The sequence below is a fragment of the Penicillium pulvis genome (genome assembly GCF_028828015.1).
Source record: "Penicillium pulvis strain IBT 33274 chromosome Unknown contig_23_segment0_segment0, whole genome shotgun sequence".
Classification (NCBI taxonomy): domain Eukaryota; kingdom Fungi; phylum Ascomycota; class Eurotiomycetes; order Eurotiales; family Aspergillaceae; genus Penicillium; species Penicillium pulvis.
Window position 1 is genome coordinate 3137439 of NW_026643075.1, and position 21450 is coordinate 3158888.

General features: G+C 49.0%; 5 protein-coding genes across 5 annotated transcripts; 1 reads left to right on the plus strand and 4 right to left on the minus strand.

Annotated features, from left to right (window-relative positions):
• Positions 1-1081: 1081 nt before the first annotated feature.
• On the minus strand, positions 1082-2173 carry N7503_005450 (uncharacterized protein; the record flags this gene model as incomplete). The annotated part of the gene is made up of 4 exons (XM_057064997.1): positions 1082-1198; positions 1255-1699; positions 1758-1891; positions 1976-2173. The coding sequence occupies 4 exons, from the start codon at positions 2171-2173 to the stop codon at positions 1082-1084; spliced, it is 894 nt and encodes a 297-aa protein (XP_056922740.1).
• Positions 2174-5923: 3750 nt separating this feature from the next.
• On the plus strand, positions 5924-10087 carry N7503_005451 (ABC multidrug transporter mdr1; the record flags this gene model as incomplete). The annotated part of the gene is made up of 3 exons (XM_057064998.1): positions 5924-6268; positions 6324-9652; positions 9730-10087. The coding sequence occupies 3 exons, from the start codon at positions 5924-5926 to the stop codon at positions 10085-10087; spliced, it is 4032 nt and encodes a 1343-aa protein (XP_056922741.1).
• A 265-nt stretch (positions 10088-10352) lies between these two features.
• On the minus strand, positions 10353-11600 carry N7503_005452 (TauD/TfdA dioxygenase family protein; the record flags this gene model as incomplete). The annotated part of the gene is made up of 4 exons (XM_057064999.1): positions 10353-10507; positions 10559-10933; positions 10992-11321; positions 11375-11600. 4 exons carry the CDS (start codon positions 11598-11600, stop codon positions 10353-10355), a joined length of 1086 nt encoding a protein of 361 aa, XP_056922742.1.
• A 693-nt stretch (positions 11601-12293) lies between these two features.
• Positions 12294-16070, minus strand: N7503_005453 (glycerophosphocholine phosphodiesterase; the record flags this gene model as incomplete). Its single annotated transcript, XM_057065000.1, has 4 exons — positions 12294-12485; positions 12544-12944; positions 13004-15868; positions 15935-16070. The coding sequence occupies 4 exons, from the start codon at positions 16068-16070 to the stop codon at positions 12294-12296; spliced, it is 3594 nt and encodes a 1197-aa protein (XP_056922743.1).
• A 1580-nt stretch (positions 16071-17650) lies between these two features.
• On the minus strand, positions 17651-20235 carry N7503_005454 (UNC45-central domain-containing protein; the record flags this gene model as incomplete). Its single annotated transcript, XM_057065001.1, has 2 exons — positions 17651-20083; positions 20155-20235. The coding sequence occupies 2 exons, from the start codon at positions 20233-20235 to the stop codon at positions 17651-17653; spliced, it is 2514 nt and encodes an 837-aa protein (XP_056922744.1).
• Positions 20236-21450: the final 1215 nt, after the last annotated feature.

Sequence of the window (21450 nt, forward strand, 5' to 3'; positions counted from 1 at the left end):
AAAACATTTTGAAACGAGGATCAGCACCCCGAGAGGACGGGAAATAAGGAGATGATCACCATTCTGCCGAGCACCGGGCGTATATAAGAATACGATCTACCCATGATTCACTTCACCTTCAGCTAGTACCATGTGGCCAATGCTGATTGCCGAGCATTAACCAGATTGATACAATAGCCGCCATTCATTTGTTTGAACGGGCTTGGAAAATTTCCCGCTGGCCGCCAGCCCTTGGGGCCAAAAAACAATAAATCAACGAATCAGATTGTTTTTTTACTGTTGGTTGCAGATTATTATGGATCCTCCAGAGGGATATGGTTCAATTGTCAACAATTAAGGGTCAATTGAATGACTGTTTAACGTTTGCCTCCATGGACCTGGCCACCACGTGGCTCACTCTCAAACTTGCTTTAGTAGAATTATTTCAGTCCATTGGAAGCCACCAACAGGACTGATTATCACATCATTTGTCTCCTGTACCTCCTATCCGCAGAATTGACTAACTTTGCTACGCAAGCAGGCCTACATTTACCGCCCCATGCAGTAGTCATCAGCCACAGGCGGTTGGGGTCTCCTGGACCAGGGTCTTGAGTTGTGATTGGCTCAATCGGCTACATGGCACAGTTTCAAGATGTGTCTCTATCGAATCGTTCTATCTTTGGGAAAGTAAGTTCCATGTATCCCAATGGAGCTTTTGCACCTGTAATATGGAGTGTACAGGTATCAATTTCGGCTGTTGGTATGACGCAATAGCAGTATAAAAATGGTGTACTAGGTATAGTATCTGGTCACAAAAGGTCCAGATATCAAATTTCAGGCGCAGTAGCCTGGACTATCGTTTAGGCATTTGAATACTATTAAGGTCACTATTAATTTCATTAACTAAATCAATGAAGATGAAAGTTCAAGATGGACCTCGGGAGATTTTGGCAAATCCGTAATCTGATTGTACAAAATAAGCTGGTGATTTGTATATTCCGTGACTAGAAACTGTAACGAACAATAAACAGAAAAACGAATGTGGGGGTATCATAGCATATATATAGTTCATAGGTGGAGGCTAAGATCTTATCATCGGTGCTCATGAGTTACGCTCCTGGCCCGCTCGATTGTATGGCACTTGGTGCGATGCTTGATTTTGAGAAGGCAAGCTTTCTGTCCCCGGCGTCCAAGGGTAAGAAGTGTGTTGTGGGTAGCTCTAAAGGAAAAAGATCAGTCAAGATGATAGTTTTCGTGCTAGGTTCTTAGTCTTACCGAAGTATTTAATGCAGGAAGATTTGGGTCAATATTGTTCCAGAAAGGAGAGCTCACCTGCCCCTGTGCTTGGACAGGTGGTAGAAAGGCCTCTGGACGCAGAACGCTTCGCAAATACTGATCAATGGCGTCCAGTCCAAGAGGTGGTGCGGGTGGTGAAGACTGGGAGCCGAAAAGAGCCATGCTTGAGCCTTGTGAGTAGTTGTAGAGCTGGTTCCCTGAGGTGGGAGAATCCTGCACCCGATTTTGACAGTTGAGGCAATTTGAGCACATCATCAACTGGTCTCCACCGCTTGGTGTTCCTGCATTGACGCTTGCAACTGGTGATTGGTATCCAGTAAGGGCTGGCGATTTAGCAGAGTAGAGCTGCGACTGGCGTGCGCTGACAGTAGACGAAGTAGAGTTGCTTCTCATTGAAGGCGATTTTACTGGCACCTCAGGGTCACTTGAAGATGATTCGACGTTATTCTCAAGAAAGCAGGCAAGAGTCCGATGTTACTTACTGTCGTGCCATGTGTTGTACTAAATAATCTGCACGGTGGAATGCCTTTGTGCAGCCTTCATAGTTGCACGCATGTGTCTTCTTGGAACGATGGCTCAGTTCATGGCGTCGCCGGTGCTCGGCTCGTGTGAAAACCTGAGCTAAGTTAGATCAGACTATTTTGATCGAATTTGCGACTGATAATACCTTTGAGCAACCATCAAACTCGCAAGCATGTACCCGTTTCCCTTTTTTGGCCTTGCTCACTCTGAACTCGCCTGCGGATGAGGAAGGAGATGGAGGGACCGGTCCGTGAGGACTGCCCAAACGGAGCTCCGGGGAGGGATCACCTTCCATCATGGATGGAATACTTCGACTATATTGCGAGTCGAGGTATGGGTTCATAGTAGCAACAAATGGAAGAGGGAACTGGGACATGGTGGACATCTCGGATGATAGTTGTCATCAAAGGACGCGATGGCCGCGTATAAAGCAAGAACAAACCCCGGGAAGCTTGAGGCTATTGTATACACGTAGAAAACCCCGTGGCAGTGAGTCAAAGCGCGGGGCTACAATTTGAAGCTCAAGATTATATGAAATAAGATTGCAGTCACATCTACCACGTCGGCTCCTATATATTCCTTTGGTTCCGTGGATCAATAAAGATCGGCTGATTTACAGGGTATTTTCAAAATGGGTCCGGGCGAAAGAGATAATTATGGAAAATATGAAACGAAATTCTGGAATCAATTCAATTGATCGGCCTCCATCCGCCCCCAATGTCGACCCACCTGGAATTTGTCATGCCCCAACATCATACTGGACTGCTAGTCTGCTAGTGGGTTCTGCTTTGTCTTTAAATAGGCATAGTTGGTCATTTACTCAACTTCTATTGGATGGTGACATGGCATCTCATACATTGCGTGCATTTGATACTATTTGAGGCTCATTGAAATGACGAGGGAATTGGTTTTCTACCTTTCTCCGCAGATACGTGCAGATTACGGGGAAAGTTGGCACCGTTCGGATGGTTTTTTATTCGGAAACTGAGATTGCCACACAGGAGTCTGGCTCAAGAGGATGGCCGGGATTGACATTCTTCTGGAGAGTGAGGCGATTGATGCCCAGCGCTCGCAGACACAACGTGAGCAACTTACCAATGCACGGTTCTCACGATCCAGACTGGTAGGCAGACCACACCAGTCTACTTTGGGCCAAGCCACGGTGTGTTTTGATTGGCTCCTAGGTAAACCCTCCACTCATGGACCTCTTGCGATGTGTTGGGGACCACAGCGGGTCCGAAGTTCGAAGCGGAATTGAGTGTGGATTGAAGGCGACCAGCATACCAAACAAGGAGATGACTGCACACAACGAGAACTTAGCTGCGTGCGCAAGTCATTTTAGCTCACAGATCAACCGGGGATTTCATATGTGGGACAGGGTGTTACACAGTCCCTTCATGCGATTCCATGGTTGATCTGCGACGGCTCGGGTGTCGCGAGAGCACTGGCCATGAACCCACTCGTTCCCCATTACTCGTTTGGTCAAGCTTGACACTAAGAAGAACGCTAAATGAAGTGAATGGGCCACGGAGAATATTTCTGGTGGCTCCCTTGATTTGCATTTTTCTTCAATTTGGCCCCCAAGGGTGGTCATGATGTAACATGAGATTCCGAGATTCCAGAGATTTTTGAAGTGTTACTATTGGTTTGTTCGGATATGCGATGGGTCCTCGTGCATGCGATCAAGGTTCATCCAACGGATGTTACGGATGGTGATAGTGCACGAGGCTGCGTACTACAGACTCACTAAGGCTTCCCTTGGGTCGATTGCCATAGCTGAGTCCCTCTCCACCTGGTTAGCGCAGAACATAAGGATTATATTCCTTTGGCCCTCAGGTCCATAAGGCTTGATCGTGCAGCGCAAGTCAGGCTAGATTCTATTTTTATTAAGAAGTTCTGGAACAAAAATGTCAACTGGAATCTGCATGATGATGTTACCAAAATGACATCTGTAAAAGTATCCAAACATAACATAGGAGTCAACGTCATCTTCACCCTATCTCAGCCGTTCTTTGTTGTGGCGGTCTAGCGACCACACCCAATTCCAAATTCCCAATTTCAACACACTCATAAAAGTAAATTTGTATCAAGACCGGCAGGGAGTACTTTGAGCTTCTTTCGTGAGCCCGTATTAGGTCAGTTGTTATAATTTACCACGGATTGATTTGGTCCTGACGTTTTCATTGGCCCTGGCGGTAGTCCCATAGCCCCCATTCCTGTATATACTCTGCCAACTCTGACTCGAGCTCATATTATCAATTGGGTGTTGAATCCATCCAGGGCTCTACTACAAGCAACTTAATATTGCACCCTAAAGCGCAAACACTCCTGAGTCTTGGCAAGTCTCCGAGGCTGTACACCTGGGCGCTTTTAGTCTCCGTGTTAATATATTTCGAAGCACAAATGCGGCAAGTTCCTCCGTTCGCACTTATCGCAGAATCAGGAAAGTCCGGCCCCAAGGTCTAACACTATAATTAAAAACCTTGAACGCCTTGGCTTTGATTTGGTCGTTTTTGGCCCTCAACCCGAGAATAGCAGCGTTTCCGCTTTCCTCGCAGGAGCTACTGTAAATTATCCTATACTATACATGTGGAACCTAATGACGAAATAGTTTAGTAAACCCAAGAGCTGAATGCTTGGAGCACCGAAAGGCATGGCAAAGATAGAACAACCCAACCACGCGAGATCATCGATTGGCCAACGAATGGACAAGGGTGCTGACGCCACAGATTCTGTATCCGACGAGGTACAGGATACTTTTTACTGGCTCGGGGGTATTCAATATCCAAGTGAACTTTCTTTTTGCTGCATTATTTGAACTTCAAGCTCAATTTTGTATGAAGGCCTGGGAATAACGACGTTGATGATGAGCATATTCAGTAAGCAACAACAAGGCAGCGGAAGCATAGTTCTTTGCCATGCGTCACAGACCCGCTCGCCGGACTCAGACGACCCTGAAATATTTCCACAGCCAGTGTTTTGCTACTGTGTAAAATGGACGATATCGAGAGAAATGCTATGTCACTGGGGTCTTGAAGAGCAGGGGAGACTGTCCAAGGAAGAGCAAAGCAAACAAACGACAACAGGTACAAACATGTCATCATTCATGAGCGCGCGCAGACCTACACAATCTCCTCTCACTCTCCCTTACTCTCTCTCTTTCTCTCTTTCTTTTTTCTCTTCTTAGTTTCTGGCTACAACAGATCGTTCCAACTGACACTAGTTTCTCTTTTCCAAGCTAAACCAGCTGTATTCAAGGGGATCGGGGTCCAATCTTGTGCATGACTGTCCAGCCTCCAGGCATCTATAATGACTGATCGTCAAAATTTACAATCTCAAGATGGTCTGAAACCTTCCACTATTTCGATGAATCGAACCGAAGGACCTGGTGTGAAAGGACTGCTCAGTTTGCGAGTGGAATGCATCGCGAACCCCACGTCCATCATGGCACTATAACTCATCGAGAGTCAATCACGCCCAGGCTGACTTGAAAAGGTCTTTCCAAACACACGCCACTTCATGGAAATCCGGTTCTGAGAATAAAAGCACCTTCCAGGTCGTTTTGACGATGGTGCACAGCTGACACAATTCACCGTATCGGCCGTGCATAAGATGATGGTCTAAGCTTCGACAATAGATTGTAGCTGAGACTTTTCTTCCAACAAGAATGCAAAGGAACAGGCCAGAAAAGATTCGCTTACTGTATGAGTCGTTTTCTCATGACTCATTCTAACGCTGATAGTAAGGATCAGATAAGGCAGTGTTGTCGCGTCGCCCATTGGTCCACATGCACTTGTCACGTTTTTGAACCGGGTTTCACTACATGATCTTTGACTGCGACGTTATTTCGGGAATGAGAGAGCCCGGATTTCGTTCATAAATTTAAATCTCGGGTCTTACAGAGAACCGAGCTCAATTAGTGGATGATGATTCGTCAGAATGAATCATCCCGCATTATCCATTTCTGGTTAAGATGACTTCGTATTCGGTTATCATTTTATGAACATGGAAGCCTGATCTTTAAAGTTGAACCAAAACTTGCTATTCTGCGACTCCTCATGTTTGCTATTTCGTTAGGCTCTGGCGTCGCTCTCGACGTTTACCTGATACCATCCGAGAGGCCATGATGCAGCAACCAGAAGAGGGGATCATCGTAGTGGGTAAGATCGAAGAGGAGGCTGTCGCTGCAGAGACTGAGAAACACGCCGATCCGATCGATCATACACGTGCAGATCACTTCATCAAGCCACAGGAGATCACAAGCAAGACTACTCTATCGATAGATGAAGATGCAGCCTTTGCACATCTTCCCGAACACGAGAAGGAAATCCTCAAGAGACAGCTCGATGCACCCAAGGTTAAGATCTCCTTCTTTGGGCTGTATCGATATGCCTCCAAGCTTGACCTCTTCATTATCGCGATAAGCGCTCTCTGCGCCATCGTGGCAGGGGCAGCAATGCCTCTATTTACGGTGGGCCCAACGACCCTGCAGCAGTGTGGGGAACACTCACTGATCTTCAAGCTAGATCCTCTTTGGTTCTTTAGCATCGGCATTTCAAGGTATTGAACAGAAAACAATATCCTACGACAGTTTCGTCCATGAACTCGACAAAAATGTCCTATACTTTATCTATCTGGGAATCGCCGAGTTCGTTACTGTCTACGTTAGCATGGTGGGATTCATCTACACTGGAGGACAAGTCACCCAAAAGATCCGCGAGAACTATCTCAAAGCTATCCTGCGCCAGAACATCGCTTATTTTGACCAGCTCGGTGCCGGAGAGCTAACGACCCGTATCACCTCCGACACCAACCTTATCCAAGACGGTGTCTCCCAGAAAGTAGGCTTGACCCTGACAGCTCTGGCGACTTTCATCACGGCATTTGTCGTGGCCTATGTGAAATACGCGCGCCTAGCGGGAATCTGCACATCGACCATCGTCGCCCTGACCCTTGTCATGGGTGTAGGATCTCAGTTCATCATCAAGTACAGCAAGTTATCCCTCGATCATTATGGAGCGGGTGACACGGTAGCAGAGGAAGTCATTAGTTCAATCCGGATTGCTACGGCCTTTGGAACGCAAGAGAAATTGGCAAAACAATACGATTCGCATCTGAGTCTAGGCGAGAAATACGGCATTCGTCTACAGATCTCCTTGTCTCTCATCATTGGCCCGATGTTCGCGATCATGTTTTGGAACTACGGCCTTGGTCTTTGGATGGGTTCTCGGTATTTGGTGGCGGGCCAAGTCAATGTTGGTCAGATTTTGACAGTACTTATGGCTATTTTGATTGGGTCCTTCAGCTTAGGGAATGTCAGCCCCAACGCCCAGGCATTCACTAGCGCCATCGCCGCCGCTACCAAGATCTTCAATACGATTGATCGGATCTCGCCAGTGGATCCAACATCTAAGGAAGAAGGCTTGATCTTGGATCATGTGGAGGGCAATATTGAACTTCGAAATATCAAGCATATCTATCCGTCTCGCCCAGATGTCACGGTCATGCATGATATGTCTTTGTCAATTCCTGCTGGAAAGGTTACCGCCCTGGTCGGACCATCTGGATCGAGTAAAAGTACTGTCATGGATTTGATTGAAAGATTTTATCTTCCAGTTGGTGGGACAATACTTTTAGACGGTCACGATACGCAGACCCTAAATCTGCGCTGGCTACGTCAACAAATATCAATTGTTAGCCAAGAGCCGGTGCTCTTTGGAACAACAGTCTACAACAATATCCGCCACGGCCTTATCGGCTCCAGGTTTGAGAATGAGTCAGAAGATAAAATCCAACAACTTGTGGAGAATGCGGCGCGGATAGCAAATGCTCACAGCTTCGTTTCTGCTCTTCCCAAAGGCTATGAAACGAGCGTGGGTGAACGGGGCTTCTTACTCTCCGGTGGTCAAAAACAACGCATTGCAATTGCTCGTGCCGTTGTTTCTGAGCCGAAGATCTTGTTGCTGGATGAAGCGACCTCGGCGCTGGATACCAAGTCAGAAGGCGTAGTCCAGGCTGCGATTGATCGTGCCAGCAAGGGACGTACAACGATTGTCATTGCACACCGTCTATCCACAATCAAGACTGCGGACAATATTGTGGTTCTATTGAATGGCCAGATCGCCGAGCAGGGTGTCCACGACGACCTGATTCAGATGGATGGACCATACTCTAAGCTGGTCGAGGCCCAACGCATCCGAGAAGAGAATACAGCCGACACACTAGAAGATCATGAGGACGATGAGGACACCGAAGAGTATAGACTCAAGGAAATTGTTCAGGTTCATTCCGTTAATAGTGGGTCAATCACACAGAGGGACCAGGGTGGAGCTACCGGACTTGAGAAAGATGTCCGTCGAGTGGATTCCCGAAAGTCAGCTACTGGAGATATCTTTGCCACCGGCGACCCTGATTCCGAGCAGAAATACTCTCTTTGGACCCTGATCAAATTCATCGCTTCGTTTAACAAGGAAGAATGGCGATGGTTGATTGTTGGTCTGATATTCTCTTGCCTGGCTGGTGGTGGTCAACCCGTTCAAGCATACCTCTATGCTAAGGCCATCAGCGTTCTCGTGCTACCTGAATCCATGTTTGACCAACTCCGACATGAGGCAAACTTCTGGTCCTTAATATTTTTCGTCATCGGTATCGTTCAATTGTTTACATTCGGCACCCATGGAATCGCATTCGGTATTTGCTCCGAGCGTCTAGTCTCCAGGTCCCGCAGTCAGGCATTTCGGATGATTCTCCGTCAGGATATCAGCTTTTTCGACAGAGATGAGAACACAACCGGTGCATTGACATCGTTCCTATCCACTGAAACGAAGTATCTGGCTGGGATCAGTGGACAAAATCTCGGAATGATATTGATGACATCCACGACGCTAATAGCCGCGATGTGCATATCCCTTGCGTTCGGCTGGAAACTGGCCCTAGTCTGTATCTCTACACTACCGGTACTATTAGGCTGTGGATTCTATCAGTTCTACATGCTCGCTGCGTTCGAACAGAAGTCTAAATCCGGTCATCAGGACTCCGCCTCCTACGCCTGTGAAGCCACTTCGGCGATTCGGACGGTAGCTGCTCTGACCCGCGAACAGGATGTATGGAGCAATTACCACGATATACTGCAAGCCCAGAGCCATGCAAACCTGTTCTCGACCTTGAAATCGTCCGTTCTCTACGCTGCATCTCAGGCATTGGTCTTTTTCTGTGTCGCACTTGGCTTCTGGTATGGTGGTACACTACTGGGGCGCGGGGAGTACAACACTTTCCAATTTTTCGTCTCATTCTCTGAAGTTCTCTTCGGAGCTCAATCTGCCGGTGCCGTCTTCTCCTTCGCACCTGATATTGGCAAAGCGAAGAACGCTGCTTTCGAGCTTCGGAAATTGTTCGATATTCGACCGAAAATCGATATTTGGTCCACCAAGGGCGAGATAATAGACCCCGAAAAAGAAGAGCATTCGGGTGCGATTGAGTTCAGGGATGTGCACTTCAATTACCCGACTCGGCCCAGTCAGCCGGTTCTTCGGGGCCTGAATCTAAGTGTTCAACCCGGTCAATACATTGCCCTGGTCGGGCCCAGCGGATGTGGAAAAAGTACAACCATCGCTATGCTCGAGCGCTTCTACAACGTCGCGTCTGGAGAAATTCTCCTTGATGGAAAGAACATTAACGATATAAATATCAACTCGTACCGAAGTCAATTCTCGCTTGTCAGCCAGGAGCCCACGCTTTACCAGGGCACAATCAAAGAAAATATCATGCTTGGTGTTGACCATACTGATGTTTCAGAGGATGAGATTATCCAGGTCTGCAAAGATGCTAATATCTATGATTTCATCATGTCTCTTCCGTAAGTCACCTGTCTCCCGTTATCTATCAAAAGAAAAAATTTACTTGCATCGAAAACTTCTTTCTAACGACCTTCAGAACCGGGTTCGACAGCGTCATCGGAACAAAGGGAATCATGTTATCGGGTGGTCAAAAACAGCGCGTGGCGATTGCCCGCGCCCTCCTGCGAAATCCTAGAATTCTCCTACTAGACGAAGCCACGTCCGCACTCGACTCACAATCCGAAAAGATCGTTCAGACAGCGTTAGATGCCGCGGCTCGTGGTCGAACCACTATCGCCGTCGCTCACCGACTTAGCACCATCCAAAAAGCCGACATGATCTATGTATTCGATCAAGGTCGGATCACTGAGCAGGGCACACATCATGAGTTGCTACGCCAGAAAGGCCACTATTACGAGCTGGTTAATCTCCAGAGTCTGGGGAAAGCTCATTAATTTCTATATAATTTTTCCACTCCTCTCTCATCTCTTGTATATATATCAGAGGATTTAATCTCATCTCAAATTTCTACTTGAAGTGTTTTGTACGTCCAAAAACAAAGATGTACATTCTTCAAAGTGTACTATCTCCTGGTTGAGTTCTAGATGCCTCCAATAGCTACAACTTTGTAATACCATCGATATTTCGAGATATTGGGCGGGCCCAACTTGTTTAGTTCATACCGCTGAAATATACACACTGAAGGTAATTCTACCTCTGTTATTCACCCTTCTCCAGTGCGTCTCGTCTGCTGACACTGTTGGGATCCAAGTAAGGCCTCTCGCCGAGTCCAACAACACGATGTCCAGTCCGAGGACCAAGGTCATCATAATCCCAAGTAGCAGCATGGTAGGCAGATCTGTTATCCCAGATTGCTATTGAAATGTCAGCTTTGCATGATAAAACTCATTTCGACAAATCCTTACCTAAATCATTCGGATTTTGCCAACGGAACCGTACTTGGAGATCATGATTCTCCACAATCAGATTCACAAACCAATTAAGAAGGTGTTTGCTTTCTTCTTCAGAGACTCCATTGACCTTCTCAACATGAACACCGACGGCAAACACACTCTTCCAGCCCGTAACCGGGTTAGTCCGAATCACAGGGTGTTGAGCACTGAGTACCTCGCCAACATTCTCGGGTGCCCCACGAGGTCCAAGGTGGACATTGAAGTTGTTCTTCTTGGCGATTTCATTAAAATTGGGCTGAGCGTATGTTGCAGTTAGACTCTCGAGGAACTTCTGGTAAGGCTCCGAGATGCGGTCGTAGACTTCGTAACCCGATGCCCAGAGGGTATCTATGAAGCGTGAGTAATTTGGAGTTTGGAAGTATTAAGTGTCAGATCGATCACTCACCACCACCGGTCTTGGGTAGTTCAGTCAGGCGCAGGATAGTGTAATCACTTGGAATTGGCTCGAAGGTGATATCGCTATGCCACTCCCGCCGGGAAGTCTGCTTGCGTTTGTTGCGATCGGTGTAAAACTTCTGTCGCTGCTGCGAGCTGATGACGCTGATCTCGTCATCTTGAACGCCGTGTTCGCGTCCAGAGTTAACGATTGGGTGGATATGGAGACCGGAAGTCTTGGGTTTGCCGGAAAGCTCCCCAAGACGCTGAACGAGTTCCTTTTGCAAGTCGTTGTCTAGGCCATCTTGTTTCCGGAAGAAAACAACACCACGCTGAGATACTGATTGGGACTGTCAGTCGTTATACAGGCACTCGTGCATTCAAGAAGATCACCTGTGATTGCGAGGTCACGTAGCAGCTCAGCAGAGTTTGGAGCACGCAAAAAGTCTTTCAGGCTGGCGTTGGGGAACTCGCGTCCAATGACAGGAGTAACGTCGAATGACTCAAAAGCATCAAGGGCACCACTAAGCTTTAGAGGGGCGCGCTCTAAGCCCTTGAGTGTGAGCTTGCCCTCTGTGATGGGCACCACAGGGGCGATGGTTTCAGCAATAGGAGCCATACTCTATTTGATATGAGATTGAATTGACTGTCAGGAATGAAATTGATTTCCCTCCGTCTAACTACAGCCTCCTTTTATATAAAGACACTTCCACCATTGCTGCCGACTTTTCGGCTACAATATCGCGAATATTGACATCACTCCGCGCCAAAAGGTGCATAGTCATGTCGTATACTTGCTGAGCAAGCACGAATCGAGGATACGTGCATCAAGTTGACCAATCCTCGGCATTGACTGCTCTAGTCTCGCCATCAAACCTTGCGATCGTGTCAGATTCCATCATTTAGGGTTTTCTACGAAGCGCTCCGAGGCTGCGGGGTGATGGGACAATCCACACTTGAAGTTGCGTAACACTTCCCGAGAATTACGAATGTAGTTGCTATCAAAGCTGTTTGTTTGGCTATAACACTCACATGCACTAAAGTAGCTGACCGTTAGTAAACTCGTTAATAGTCATTCGGATAGTCCATCACTCTTATAGCTCGTTAGCTGCAATCTACATACCCTTACTTCCTTGTGTGTCTACAGTTTGAAAGTCATGTATCAACCTTGGAATGTCTATTTGCTGTTGAAGCTGGCACAAGCCAAATGTGACTATAGACGTAAGATGCAACTATGTATGTAATGCATGATGCAATCACATAACACGATTTTAAAAACACTAAAAGCATTGCCATCGTGGTGAGCATTGCTTTACTTCGGACCACCGAGAACAGGCACTTGAACAGCACCCTTGGCTGAGTCTGCAGCCTTGTCGCCGATAGGAGCAGGGTTCGGCGAGGGACCTGGGGTAAATTCACCCTTGTTCTGGCGTTGAATGAGACCATTGGTAATGCCGAGAACAGAATCGACGATAACTGCATCGATACCTTCCGCGACTTGGTACTGCAACGCGGGATATTAGTCAAGATACGAGTCATATAAAGAAGTGAGTATAACTTACGTCCACGTTAACACCCTCATTGTTCAGTGCGCCGTACGATACACAGACGAGACCCGATTCTTTGACGATGCGAACAAGACGAGGGCATAGGACTAGCGGCTCGGCTTGGCTGACGATACCGAGGAGGTTCCATCGTGAAGCAAATCGGACGGCCTCTTGCAGACTACTAGCACGAATGTCGCCGACAGGCGAAGCACCAGCGTCGGTAAGGAAGAGGACTGGGATGGATGGCTGCTTAAAAGAGAGCAGAAGGCAAACGTCAGGGTTGAAGCTGGAGAAGATTATGTCGCGGCCGGCACCTAGGTCATAGACCTTGGTGAGGATAGTGTCGACAAAGGAGTTCAACTCCACTGCGTAGGTGTCCATCTCCTCCTCCTCGCTCTCGTGGAGCATGGGGTATTCTGGCGATCCAGGTTAGATCAAAAAGGCAGCTGCTCTAAGGGGTGCATTTTGAACTCACTCAATTCGACGTTGAACCCGACGGGTGTGGGAATTTTCTTGAACAGCTCCTCGAGAGTAGCGAATGGGGCTTGGATGTGCTCGCCACGAGTGTTACCCTTGAATCCCTTTGTCTTGAAATCACGGGTATGCTTGATTTTCTCGGTCAATTCAGCGGGGTTATATTCAGATCCGCCAACAGACATTGATCGTTGGCGGGGACCAAGGCCTGGGCTGCCGACGTCCACGCCGTCTGGCAAGATACTCTTGTGTTGACTCTTACCGAGTTGCAAGAATTGATCAAGTGTCAGGGTATGCACGGGAGCATCAATACCTGTCTCGCTAACGAGGAAATCATGGTAGATGACAGGGACATGATCTTTGGTAAGCTGGACGTCAAACTCCACATAAGAGGCACCCAAATTTGCAGCCGCGATGAATGACTGGATTGTGTTTTCACCCAGTTGGAGAGACTTGCGACTAGCCATGTTCTTACCCAGACCACGATGACCGATGACCATGGTGGAACTCATGGAGCGCCAATAGGTCTGGTTACCAGTGACCGACATATTTGGGTGCTTGAAGGGGGTGATGACCAGAAAATTGAAAGTCACAGAACCGATAACCTCCAGGGTGTTGGCGGCAACGATAGGAACAGTGGAGTCACCCTTGAGGTTGATTCGTTGCGACCCGATAGTTTGCTTGATGCTGGAGAGAAGTGCAACGCCCCGACCGACAATCTGGTCCTTAGATCCCGCATATGTAGGCACAAGATCAAAGAGCAGACGGACCTTGCTGGGATCCGTTGTGTGGAAGACAATAGGCTCCGTCGAGATGTTATCCTGTACAGGCAGGTCAATCACTTCCGGCTCTCCATGGGCACCGCTGGCAGTGACTACCAAGGACAGGGTTGTATCCAGCTGTGTCGCATGTGCATCTTCCATGGGAATTCGGTCAAGATTGACGGTCTCCAGGGGCTTACGCATGTCCATCGTTCCCAGGCTGACCAGAATCATGGTCTCATCGGTAAGATACCGATGTCCAAAAGTCTTAATAAGTTCAGCATTTCGCGGCCCAGGGCCCCCCGAGGTGGGAGCCGGCGCATTCGACCGCCGATCAGCTAGGGACGACTGAGCAGGTGGTGAAGACGACGGAGATGGGCTATAGGAAGGAGCCGGCACCACTGGTTCAGGCTGGGTGGCGGGAGGGCCGGGGCTAACTTCTGCTAAACATCGTGCGATTTCAAGATGACCACGCAGCGCAGCATGTTCCTTCGCTGTCCACCCAGATGAGTCAAATCGGTCCACATCAGCACCAGCGGCAATGAGCAGTTTGGCCACATTCAAATTGCCATCCACCGATGCGATAAACAGTGGAGTCCATGAATAGGTGTTTTCTGCCAGCTCCGTGTTGGCCTTCTGATAGTCTGTGCCCTCGAGCAGAATTCGAGCACATTCATCATGTCCAAAACGAGCTGCGACATGCAAAGCAGTTTCACCCTGCTCGTCCTGATAATTGATGTCCACGCCGGCATCTACCAAAAGGTGGACAATATCGACAAAGTTGGCCTTGGTCGCCAAGGCCAGAACAGCGCTCGACTTGGAAACCTGTTTTCGAACCTGGCCCCTTTCGCTGGAAAGGTCCTGGTCATTCTCGGCTTCAAGCAGACACCGAGTGGTCTTCGGATGGCCACCCACCACACTGAGATGCAGCGGGGCCCATCCATCATTGTCCTGCCACAGAGTACCGTCGATCCCCTCACTCACGTCAAACATTTCCCACGCTTTCAGATGCTCAATTATCACCTCGCAAACGACCTTGAAGCCATACTGCGCAGCATAGTGCAACGGAGTGCGACCAGAAAGATCCTTCGCCATCAAAGCCTCCCTCTGGTTCGGGCGTAACTCATCCAGCAAGTGCTGGAGAAGAGCAACAGCTGGATCATCACGACCAAGCTGCTGGGGCATATGCTCCTCCTTGACAATCGAACGAGGAGGTTGCAAAGTTGGCGGCGCAGCGGGAGTAATGAAGCGGGACGTTTCCGGAGGGAAGTCCAGCACCATCGACGCAGCGGGTTCAGAGTCATTGGTCGGCTGTTCGCGTCCAATGGAGATGACCATACGGTGCAAGCAGTTACGCCGATTGATATCATCATCTTCCTCGAGAGTGTCAACACGGCTGACCAACGCGCTGAGGCATGCCCGTGAGCGATGCAAGATCGATCGCTGAATTAGAGTCTTGAGAACCCTGGAGAAAATTCCCTCGCCCGCTTCATCCGCGGCGGTTTTCAGAGTCTCGAGCAGCTCAAGCAGAACATGGGTATCATCCTTTCGCAAAGAATCGTCCACAGTTGTCAGAACGCTAGCAGGGAGGTTAAGGTAGGGCCGAGTGGAGCCCCGTTTCAGCGATAGGACCGAGTGAGTAGAGCTGACATCATCCAAGACCTTCTCATCCGACTTGGACTGGTCAGTCAGAAGAGCCATCCAGGCATTGATGCGCTCCTGGCCCTTAATGGCGCGTGTGTTTGAGCCGAACGCGGTGGGATCGACTTTAGTCTCCAAATACCGCTTCTGGGCCTGGGCTCCCACTTTCTTGTCCAATTTCTTGGTGATCTTCACGAAGCCCCGACGGTTAACTTCACCATACCATTGTAAGCGGCGGAGATGGTAACGCAAGTCCAAGAGAGCTTCGCGAAGATCATGGCGGTCCTCGGGCTCCAATGGATGAAGACCCTCCATGGAGTAGCCGTAGCGGTCCTCCAAAAGCTTCAACCGACGGGAATACTCGGCATATTTTTTGTTGTAGAAGTAATCGACGTCCTCGACATTTCTATCAAGGGAGTAGAAGAAACCTATATCACCAAACGCAACCAAAGAAGCCGGGCATCCTGGTTAGAATGATGCACACGAGACACAAGAGGGATTCGAGGCGATTCAAGGTATCGCGCGCTTACCGGCCAAATCCGCTTCCTGTCCTGCCTTAACTTTCTCCGCCGCCGACTTGATGAGCTTCTTCAACGCTTTGTACTTGATATACGAGGCGCTCCACTCTGGGACGGTAAATTGGGCGAGGTTGCGTCCAAACTTCATATTGGGCGAGAAGGTATTCCAGGTATCGTTTTGCACTCAGTTGTCCCTTTTTCAACGGGGAATTCGTGTATTCCGCTGCTTTCTTCTTTTTGTTGGTGTGTTCTTTGGTGATTTGCCACCCGAGGTACCCGAATCCACCACCACGAACTGATTGGCGGTGATAGTTTGTCGTTCCAACCTGGATAGTCACAGGAAAGAATCAGGTGAGCGGACGCACGCAGGGAGGAGTCAATGGCGCCATGAGGAGAATAATTGGGAATTTGTTGGGAATAAAGGAGGTGAAAGGTAAAAAAGTGAAAAGAAGCGCCGAGAACTGTACCTGTAGCTCTAAGTGGAGATTGAAGCGGTGAGAGCGATTTAAAAAAAAATCTGACGCTGATCCGAGCGAAGATCCCAAGCCCTGTAAGCTAAGCAGATAGCTCGAGACACGCACGGGGATTGGAGGGGGAAAACGGGCAGACGTGAGCGGGATCCGAGGTCGAACGAGCAGCCCGTGTGCGTGGTGCTGGGGCGTTGATTTGTCGATCCGCGGGGTCAAGCTCCATGGTTCCGCAGTTTCCACATTACGTAGAGCACGGTTTTCTATAGGAATTTCATGCTTCCATTCATTCCATAGTTCCCCACTTTGCCTTTTTTCAAAATTTTCAACAAATATATTGAAAAGTTCAGCTCTTTTCTCTGTATCTTGCCGGACCGTGTGACCGGCGCATATCAGTCATAAACGCCCTCAGCGCTGCCAAGATTCACCTGAGACCAGGGTTTTTCTTGAACTTCCACAACATCAGTCCTCACTGGGGATGGAAATCAAGCAAATGGCTGAAAGCAGGTAGCTCTTGGGCCTTGTGACCAGTGCTTTAGTGCGCCACGGACTCCGTTCGGAGCGTACTCTGGTCTTAGCATCCGACGTTAGGGGCAGAGATTAGCAGTATCGACCAATAAGAGCAGTCGATTCCCTGTCACCTGAAAGGTAACCTTGAGCAACATGGCTGACAACAAACCCAGGGTGATAAAGACGGGGATGTTCAGAAGTCAGAGAGAAGGAAAGAAAAGTCAAGAGAGGGGAACGAGGGGATCTGCCAATTTCTGCCCAATCCTATGTACACCTGACGCAGGCCCCTTCCCCATATGGTGCAATTTAAGCCTGCAGGGCCTTATTACGCTTTGACATGGTAAATACGGGGTTAAAGATATCAAAATAATCTCTGGCTGGATTCCCATACTCTAGCAAATACCTGATGCTGGTTCATAAATCTCTCTGCGCCATACCAGGGCATGAACATAAAACGCCTGCCATTCCAATTGGCCCGAAAAGTAAAACAAAACAAACCCCAAGAATTCCAGATCGCTAAACCGGGCAATGTGCTCATAAAGTGGCATAAAAATAGATCCCACTAGCCATATCATGAAAAAGCGAAGGAATCAACTCCATTTCGAGAACCCCATATCAAATCCATGTTGAAACCCCTTGAGCCGTCACAAAAGACAAGAACACATCGGCGCAACTCTCTCAGAGAGATGTCAAATAGTAAAGAAAGAAAAATTGCAATGAAACAGCAGGAACAGATTTAGCATGCAATGCTTTACTGCTGCTGAACCAGTGCCTTCAATGCTTCCACGGCGGACTGTAGCACGGCTGGGTTGGAAGTTTTCTTGATGAGGGCAGTCAATATGTCAATGCCACCCGCGGCGCGGACGGCCTCCTTGGCACGTGCTCCAATGTCGCCGGTGGCGCAAGTCAGGTTGTGCAGGCACACCGCTCCTCGGTGGAGGAGACCATCATCATCTTCTTGACACAACCCCAGGAGCAATTCCACCCCGCGCGGTCGTTCCAGCACGGCCGCAATGGCTGCGTCGTACTCCGTTAGCATGGCAATCGCGCCGCCAGCCGCGCGCCGCGTCGCGAAATCGTCCGAATCAGTGAGGGCCAGAATGATATGGAGTCGCTGAGCAGCACGCTGCGAGCCGTCGGCAAACTTGACAATGCCGGATTCGATGGTCATAAGGTTGCAAACCAGCTCACAAGCAGCCCGCTGCACCAGAGCGTTACTGGACAGGAGAAGGTCTTCCACTGCGGACCAACCTTCTCGGACGATAAGGTCGGCTGGTGTCTCATCAAGTGGATAGGAAGCAAGGTTCGTCAGGGCAAGCAAGCCCTCGAACACTGGGAGCAGATCACGGGGCTGGTCGGCGGAGACAGATACCGTCTCGGGCGGTGTCAGAAGAGATAACAACGGGCGTACAGCAGATGTGACTTGAGGGAACCCGGAAGATGGGAACACAAGTGAAGGGTCGACAGAGACAAGAATTCCAGCGAGAGCGTGAGAGGCGTTTTGTGTTGTTGCAGTGACTACGATTGAGCTGCCTTGCTTTGGGATGGCCAGTCCAAGTAAAAGTTTGACTGCGCCTTGCTGAGCCAAAAGGCCTCGTGACTTTCGGTGCCGAGCCAATGCCAATAGAATTTGAGCTGTGAGGTCATGGATTGAGGGCATAGCAAGGCGGCCACACTCGACCAGAAGAGACATAATCCCGGCATCGATAACAGAGCCGCAGCGGATGAGCACTGCCTCTTCTTCCTCGCGGGGGTCCGGGCCAGCCCGAGCCTTACCACCAGAAGCGTCTGCGTAATCCTTCAGCTGACCCATCTTTTTCTGCTCATCGGAGAGGTTGGGAAGGAATTTTGTGAGGTTCAAGATAATCATCAATCCACCGTACAGTACGGAAGAGTCTGTGGTGTGCTTTTTCAAAATTGTGATCAAGTCGCGCAAAAAAGAGGAGTCTTGAGCTAATTGATCTTTGACTGAGGGCTTCACAGACGAGTAAGCCAAGCCCTCAATGGCGTGGGAAGTGTTCGCGGGCTTAGATTCAGACATCAGTCCCTTAAATCGTTGAACCAGGTCAGAAACACCGCTGTTGTCCACCTGTGGCTTACCATTTTCAGCTGAGGGCTGGGTTGTCTCTGAGGCTCGAATCTTCGCGAGGACCACAGCCGCCAATTCCGAGCCCTCGTCACTACCGTTGGTGAGGGTGTGCGATAGCCATTCGGAGAAATTCTTGGAAATCGCTTCCCGGCATGGACGATTGATACATGCTGCATTCAGTAGATCCAGTACGGCAATCTCTACCTTCTTGCGCTTCGCATCCCGTGATGCCAATGGAGTCAGCAGGCTCATGAACTCATCTGACAGGAAGACATTAGCCGCAGCAGTGGGAGCTACAGGGAAGACCGCAGTAACGGCGGAGAATGCAATGATGAAGTCATCAAGGCGACCCTTGGCAAACATAGCACCGATGAGGGTTGAGAATTGCTTCTCGCCCTTCTCCTTGGCAACTTCCAGGTACTTTGCGGTAGCCAACGTGGCCTGGCTGCGCAATTCAAGTGGCAAGCGGTTGTCAAGCGAGGTCAAAATGACCTCGAATTCCTCGTCATCCACCAGGTGTTGAAGTCGGTCCGCGTCGACCACGAGTAGCCGCGCAATTCCTTTCAGCGAGCGGCCATCCAGATCATGGCCAGATTCCATTAGCTTCGCCAGGAAGAGTTGAAACAATTCGCTCTCGCAGTGCAACCGCGTCTCCTCCGAGGGCCACACACTGGGGTCCAACACTACGGTGTCAAGACATACTGCCGCTCCATCGCCTCGGTCATAGATGTCATCGAAGAAGGTTGTCACAGAAACTTGCAGCTCGTTTGAAAAGTACTGACGAACACTGGAATTGTGTCGGACCAATCCGGAGATAATATCGTCTTGAATCTCCGAGAAAGCATTAGCCCGCTGCCCCAGCAGCAGCTTCAGCGATTCCAGTGCAACATTCTCCGGGGGCTTCAAGCCGTCTGTGCGAAGATAAGTGGCGGCTTCCTTTCCGGCGGACTCATCTCTGTGTGTTGCGTAACGTCGACAGAGCTCCAGCAGTTGGTGGCAATTTTCTTCCTCTTGTTGGATTTTGATGAACGCCGCTTTTACGTCGGGGTTTTCGGGGGCAATAGAGACTGCTTCGCGTAGGTTTCGTGATGCTGCCTGTAGTGATTTGTCAGACTTGAATTCCTTTGCTCTGTTGACCGCGTTCGGAAGACGAGTGCATTACGTACCTCGCGGTGGCCAGCGTCAACCAGCTCAACAGCCTCCCGTGCGAGGTGTGCAGCGCGCTCTTCGCCCGTTGCTTGAACCATTGCAGGGTCGCTGAGGAGCAGCGCGCTGCAGAAACAATGTGTGAAAGATCCGGATTTAAAGATTGAGAGTCGACCAAGAAAATGAAAGAAGTCGACAGCTTTATTTTTTTTTTCGGAGTGCGGAAAAGCGGGAGAGCGGGAGGGTGGTGAGGGGTGGAAAAGAAGGCGGAGAGGACTTGACCCTTTTATCTGATCGACTTCAATGACACGTCGCGGGTAATCAGGGTTAAGGAGAAATTCAGTTGATGAAAGCAAAAGTGTAGAAGCTCTATAATACAGCTGGGTAGGATGCCTAGAAATATACTAATACCAAGTATACACAGTGTCCTTCCCCCTCACCTGCACTCTCCCAGTATTGTATTGTTCCGCCGTTTCTCTCACCCAATCGCCATTATCAATAGACTCCGATAAGACCAACCACAGCGCCCCGCCCCAACACGTTGCTGATAGAACTGCAAGTCAGCTTAGTCGACAGAATAATTATTGACTTCCGATACCCGCGAAAGAATTGAACTACAAATACTGAAACATATTTCAGCCCTTATGGGGGCAAAGGGTGAATGTTTCTTCTCAACAGGATGAGCTTAACGCGGTACAAGGCGCGTCCGTGAGCGCCAAGTATGTGGAACTCTTTCACTCACTTCTCATTCGATTATTGAGCTTCTCGTTGGTCTCATGCATCCAGCGTAGATCTGGGTATCTATCCACCCATCATGATAGGTGGAGCTACTATTGGAGCACTATCTAGCACAAGGGCTTGGCTTGACAAATAGGCTCCCGAGAATAGTCAACTTGCGCATGTATCATGTCTAGGCAATCCAATATCTTATTCACAGCCACCAAAAACGATATTCACATGCCCCCCTTTACATAGGTGCGGAGTACTCCGTATAGCTCTGTAAGTCGTCGTCATGGCCTCCGGATCAACTTCCGTGCATCATAGCTATCTTGGACCTAGCACTAAGCCTAATGAAGAGATTGAAATACTCAAGAGTATAAGCAGTAGTATTGTATACACTGTAGATCTCAAAGATTGATCTGTCTACTACAGTAATATATCTGAAGCTTGCAAAGACAAATGTCCAGGTATCCACGGTTCTTTATCGCGTGGGGCTTCCGTACATCCGCCAACATTATACAATTTGGGCCTAGAGGCTTGTGGACCCAGGTAAACTTGGAAATGCAATCCATGGATGTACCCTAAAGGTTTCTTCC